Genomic DNA, 6,403 nt, shown 5'->3' with positions numbered 1-6,403 from the left:
GTGCTCCCTTTTTGTGTTTGAACGACAGCTTCCTGGTCTATGTACAGGTTCCTCATGAGTACAATTAAGTGTTCTGGAATTCCCATTCTTCTCAATGTTACCCACAATTTGTTATGATCCACACAATCAAATACTTTTGCATAGTCAATAAAACACAAGTGTACATCTTTCTGGTATTCTTTACTTTGAGCCAAGATCCATCTGACATGAGCAATGATATCCCTTGTTCCACATCCTCTTCTGAATCCAACCTGGACCTCTGGAAGTTCTCTGTCAATATACTGCTGCAACCATTTCTGAATTATCTTCAGTAAGATTTTACTTGCATGTGATATTAATGATATCATTCAGTAATTTCCACATTCTGTGGGATCACCTTTCTTTGGAATGGGTACAAATATGCATCTCTTCCAGTCAGTTGGCCAGGTAGCTGTCTTCCAAATCTCTTGGCATAGCCAAATGAGTGCCTCCAGCAGGGCATCCGTATGTTGAAACATCTCAATGGGTATTCCGTCAATTCCGGGAGCCTTGTTCCTCGCCAGTTCCCTCAGCGCAGCTTTGATCTCTTCCCTCAATACCACTGGTTCTTGAACATATGCTACCTCCTGAAATGAAGACCAACCAGTTCTTTTTGGTACAATGACTCTGTGTATTCCTTCCATCTTCTTTTGATACTTCCTGCATCGTTCAATATTTTGCCCAAAGAATCTTCCAATATTGCAACTCGAGGCTTACATTTTTTCCTCAGTTCTTTCAGCTTGAGAAATACCGAGCGTGTTCTTTCCTTTCAGTTTTCTAACTCCAGGTCTTTGCACATTTGATTTTAGTAATTGGCTCTGTCTGCTCTTTGAAATCATCTGTTCAGCTCTTTTATCTTGTCATTTCTTCAATTTGCTTTAGCTACTCTTCGCTCAAGGGCAAGTTTCAGAGTCTTCTTCTGACATCTATTTTGGTCTTTTCTTGCTTTCTCGTCTTTTTAATGACCTCTTGCTTTCTTCATGGATGATGTTCTTGACGTCATCTCACAATTCTTTTGTTTTTCACTCACTGGTGTTCAATGCATCAGAACTATTCTTCAGGTCTCTAAATTCAGGAAAGATATATTCAAGATCATATTATGGCTCTTGGGGACTTGTTTTAATGTTTTCAACTTCAAGCGGAACTTGCATAAGTGCAGTTGATGGTCTGTTCCACAATCAGCTCCTGGCCTAGTTTTGGCTGAAGATATTGAGTTTTTCCATCACCTCTTGCCACACAGTCAATGTGATTCCTGTATGTTCCATCTGGTGAAGTCCACGTGTATAGCTGCTGCCTGTGTTGTCGAAAAAAGGTGTTTGCAATGAGTAACTCGTTGTTCTTGCAAAATTCCATCATGCGATCTCCAGTGTTATTTCTGTCGCCAAGGCCAAATTTTCCAACTACCGGTGATTCTTCTTTGTTCCCAACTTTTGCATTCCAGTCACCAGTGATAAGCAACACATCTTGATTGCAGGTTCGGTCAATCTCAGACTGCAGTAGTTGGTAAAAATCTTCAATTTCCACATCTTTTGCTTTGATGGTTGGTGCATAAATTTGAATAATAGTCATATTAACAGGTCTTCCTTGTAGGTGTATGGATATTATCCTATCACTAACAGCATTGTACTTCAAGACAGATCTTGAAACATCTTTTGTGATGATGAATGCCATGCCATTCCTCTTCAATTTGTCATTTCCAACACAGTAGATCATATGGTTGTCTGATTAAAAATGGCCAAAACAGGTCCATTTCAGCTCACTAATGCCTAGGATATCAATCTTTATGCGTTCCATTTCATTTTTGACAACTTCCAATTTTCCTAGATTCATACTTCATACCGTTTGTCAGACTCAACTCGCTGGCAGGGGGCCTTTACATGGCCTTTCTAAGACTTTAATGAGGGGGTTCCACGGTCCACTAGTTCTTTGACCATTCATTCCATTCATTTATTAAATATTTTGAGCATGTGCCTAATATATGTCTTTCACTTACGCATTAAACAGTTTCAGTGCTTAAGATGTGCCAGACCAGGTGCTGTTCCTGTTAACAAATAAAGAAGCCTGCCCTTCTACAGTTTATAATCCAGTGAAGAATGAAGACGCACACAAAGAACAGGGAATACGGTGTGCCAGCGGTAAGAGCTAAGGCAGAGAACGCAGCAGAGAAAGGAGGCAGGTGGGGAGGAGCTGAGTGAGAAATCCACTGCTATTTTAATAAACCATGAGATCTTAAGGTTTAGCTATGAATCAGTGTTACTTGAACTATGATAGAAACTGGCAGCTGGAATTAGGGTGTTGCCTTATGGAATACAACGTAAGTCGTCGGCTTAGCGGTTGGCTGCCAGAAAGCAAGGCAACAGAGATGGCTCCGGAAAGATGGGAACCCCCACGTGCAGTGCAGAAATGTGGTCAAAGTGTCCCAGGACTCAGGCAGCAAGCAGTCCCAGCTCAGGACAAAGAACAGGAGCACGGTGTGCTGGACACTACTGGCCACATCTACACGGCATCAGAGGAAAGAGGGCACCCTGCCGAAATGAAGGGAACGGGAGAGCTCTGGAATGTGGTGGCTCCCAGAAGCCAAGTCATAGATCTGGAAGACTTTCTGGCACTACAGACTTGGTCTGTAGCAAAGGTCCTATTAAGGCTGTAGTCGTCTCACCAAAGGCCCAGAGGTAGCAGCTGTTCAGCTAGGGCCTGGGATCAAGTTAAAAAGAAACAAAACAAACTTGAGAACGGCACCTGGGAAAGATTTTCAGCTGAGCTGCTAGCACACGGATTGACTAGAACTAAACACGCAGAATACCTACTTGCTCCTGACGACACTGTGCTATGTGAGGCAATAAACTTGAGTCCAGCCAAGAAAAGCAACCCCCCACTGTGGGCCCTCACGGCTGGCTGACACAGTGGTGTCCAGCCACAGAGGGCAGATTCCCTAGCACCTACGTCAAGTGAGCCACAGAAGACCAGGAAGAACCTCCCGGAGGATGGAGCCAGAGGCCAGGAAATGGTGCAGGGGAGTTCCAAAAAAGCAAAGCTGAAGGCATTGATTCTACTGGTCAGTCCACGTCACCGAGCGGAGGCGCAGGCTCTCTGCCACTGACTTACCGTGGTCTGGTCGAGACCATGCCTGCCCTCCTTCTCCACGGTCCGCCGGCAGTCTGGGCACACCCACAGCGGCAGGTGCAGCACGTTGTTGCCCTTGGGAGCCATGGAGAGCGCCAGTTTACTCGCAGTCTTGATCCCACTCTCTGAGAATGAAGCGTCCTTCCGTTCACTTCTGCACAGAAGACAGTAATCCCCAGCGGGGTAGGGGGATGTCCTATGATTCATGCCAAAATTGAAAGGAGTCTGAAATTGAAAGAGAAAAAGATTCAACGTTCACACACAAGGCACCCAAGAGCCTAAAATAAGACAACATACGGTTCCCAAATTAAAACACACATGTGTCCCAATACTGAGAAACACCAAATGGGACTTGGTGAATACCACAGCACCTCAAGGTCTGGAGAGGCCTTGGTGGCACCATGGTTAAAGCACATAGCTGCTAATCAAAAGGTCAGCAGTTCAAACTCACCAGTGGCTCCACAGGAGAAAGATGAGGCAGTCCACTTCCCTAAAGGTTTACAACCCTGGAAAGCGGGTAGGCAGTTCTACCCTGCCCTGCAGGGTCACTTGATGGCAGTGGCTTCACTATTCTCGAAACTCACAATACTTCACATAAAATAGTAATGCCAAAAAGAAAATCCTTGAAGGAGCCAAGAAGTCACCCAGCCCATCACTGCACCAGATTTCGCATCCCTCCCTGGCACGTGCTGGATGCTGCCAGCCTGCTCAAGGCCAAAGCACCAGCACTTCTGACATCAAGCAGGTTAGGAAGCCACTGTTCCTGAAGGAGCTGCCTAAGATGGCTGAGCGCATCTGCAGATCCACACACTCTGAGATGGGCTGTCCAAGGTCTGGATTCAAGATGAATCCAGGGACCTGAATGTCCAGGGACCTGACCAAGGTGGGCTGGCCACCCATGCAGCCTTCCTCCCAGGCTCAGCAGTAGAAATCCTGAAGTCACCTACCGCCAGCAGGTCTCCACATGCGCCTGTCAAATGGGGCAGGCGGGGTCATGGCGAGGTAGGGGCTCAGAGCCAGGGAGAAGAGGCACGATCATTACCCCAGGTCCTTCCCAAAAGGTCCTACCCTGCCAGCAAAATAAAACTAGCCTTGAAAAGAATAAAGCATTCACTGGCTTGGAACCCCAACTAAAGTCACAGAGCTGGCAAGCAGTGGGACGGGAGTGCAGCGCAAACCGCCAGGACCCATGACGTGGGCAAGCCTTCCTTCGGCAGCACCTCTGCCCTCAGAGAAGCCAGCCTGCTGCTCAGGGCAGGGGCGTGAGAGGCGCGACTGGGCGCTGTGCAGCCTGGAACAGGGCGGTCTTTCCAGACAGAACGCCGCTCTGCACGTGGGGGTGGCGGGGTGGGGGTGGGGGTACAGACAGAAAACCAGCTCTGCGCCTAAGGAGGGGGACGACACACACAGCCAGTGTCTTTGGGCAGGACACAGCAGCAGAAAGCCCCTTCTTTGACTGTCACCACCTGGGCGCCCCTGCTGTGGTACCATCAGGTAGAAAGGCAGAGAGGGCCAAGGCTTTCTGGCTGGAACAGCAGGTATTGGACAAAGTGTCAAGCTCCATCTAGAGGCTCCCCCTACATCCAATGGTCCTGCAGGCAGCCCCTCAGAGCAGCCCCAGCCACACACTCACTCCCTCTGCTTGGGTCCCCAGTGCCCACACACATCCTCTGGCTGTGCCTGTCCACCTGCGCGTCAATCAAGCACACACGTGACCGAGAACACCACACGCGAACTCCAGGTTATGTCATTAAAGCTTGGCGCGTGAGGCACACAGGGCAGGAGCTCCGCCAGGCAGCTGAACGAGCGAATGAGCGACTGAAACAATGAATGATAGCACTACTAAGACTCAAAGACTTTCACGTGTATTCCTCCATGTCCAAAAACATAAGACTCGGTCTCACGTGCAAGGTTCTACGGGGTGACGGAGCCAGCTGAGCAGCCACGGATCGCACAGCCATGTCGCAGAAAGCCCCAGGGCAGTGCCCTCCTCCCTGCTGAGAAGTCAGGATCATGACCAAGGTTTCCAAGGTCACCCTGACTCCCTCTTTAAACCATCTAGGAGCTCTGGTAGCGTAGTGCCTAAGGCACTTGACTGCTGACCAGAAGGCTGGCAGTTCAAACCCACCAGCCACTCCTTGGAAGGAAGGTTGGGCAATCTACTTCCATAGTGATATTGCCTCAGAAACCCAAGGAGGGGTCGCTATGAGTCGGGTCCAACTCGACGGCACAATACAAGAACAACCCTCCCCGTCACCAGCACAGCAGCATGACCACTGGCTCTCTGAAGGCCACCTTTCTAGACCCTGTGACCCAAAGGTGCCCTGCCTGAAGGCACACTCAGGACCAGGGCTGCTGTGCAGGCATCAGCTCGGGCCCCATCCGTTTGCTCATGCGCTGTCAGCCCGGGCGTGGGCCACATGCCAGGCACCGCTACAGACACTGGGGACACGCCATGACGGACACAAAGATCCAACCCCTGTGGAGCTAACTCCTTGGCAAAGACAAAGGAAATAAGTACAGAGCACAGAGCACGAGACAGCAGGGATCGATGAAGACAAACCTCAAGCAGAAACTCTCACTCTCACCGTTGACTCATAGCGACCCCTCCCAGGGTTTCCGAGGCAGTTATCACTACGGAAGTGGATTGCCCAGTCTTCCTTCCGCAGAGTGGCTGGTGGGTTTGAACCACCGGCCTTTCGAATAGTAGTCAAATGCCAGAACATGTGCGGCTAGGGGGCGTCCTTTTAGCAGCGGGATGGCCAGCAAGGGCTCTGTGGGAAGGTGACTTGAGGAGACAGCTGAAGGAATAGAGGAGGAAGCTGCACAGACCCCTGGAGGAAGAGCAGAAGCCAGGGAGTCGGAGGGGTGCGGATGAGGCAAGACAAGCAGGTGAGATGAGGGGGCCAGGGGCCAGAGGCCCTGGACTGAGGAGAGGACTCATGTAACTAAGTAACCAGGTAACAGAGGCTGTGTGTGAAAACACTGCATGGGAGACAAGGGATGGGAGGGGCCTTTTGCAATTAGGAGCAAGACCGTGGTGGCTCAACCAGGCCTGAAAGCAGCAATCAGATGCTGGGGAGATTCTGAAGAGAGGGCTAGGCTCCCAACGCTGCAGACACGAGGAGAGAGAAGGGCCACTCAGAGGTTCTGGACCAACAGAGGCTGCAGAAGCAGAGATGAGGACCCAGGCATTGCCATGCAGTCAACTCACAGCGCCCCTAGAGGACAGAGTGGAACTGCCCACAGGGTCTCCAAGGCT

At 49.9% G+C, this 6,403-nt stretch overlaps 1 protein-coding gene across 1 annotated transcript in view; it reads right to left on the bottom strand.

Annotated features, from left to right (window-relative positions):
- Positions 1-6,403, bottom strand: part of FAM193A (family with sequence similarity 193 member A) — a 134,869-nt gene that overhangs the window by 127,160 nt on the left and 1,306 nt on the right. The window contains exon 2 of the mRNA XM_007953495.2: positions 3,124-3,366. Coding sequence (XP_007951686.1) covers positions 3,124-3,348 — 225 coding nt within the window. The 5' untranslated portion in view covers positions 3,349-3,366. The remainder of the gene's footprint in view (positions 1-3,123; positions 3,367-6,403) is intronic.

Source organism: Orycteropus afer, unplaced genomic scaffold (genome assembly GCF_000298275.1).
Source record: "Orycteropus afer afer isolate SDZICR_OR568_19922 unplaced genomic scaffold, OryAfe1.0 scaffold00398, whole genome shotgun sequence".
NCBI lineage: Eukaryota > Metazoa > Chordata > Mammalia > Tubulidentata > Orycteropodidae > Orycteropus > Orycteropus afer.
The sequence above is the reverse complement of the archived record's forward strand: the minus strand, read 5'-3'. Positions and strand labels throughout refer to the sequence as shown.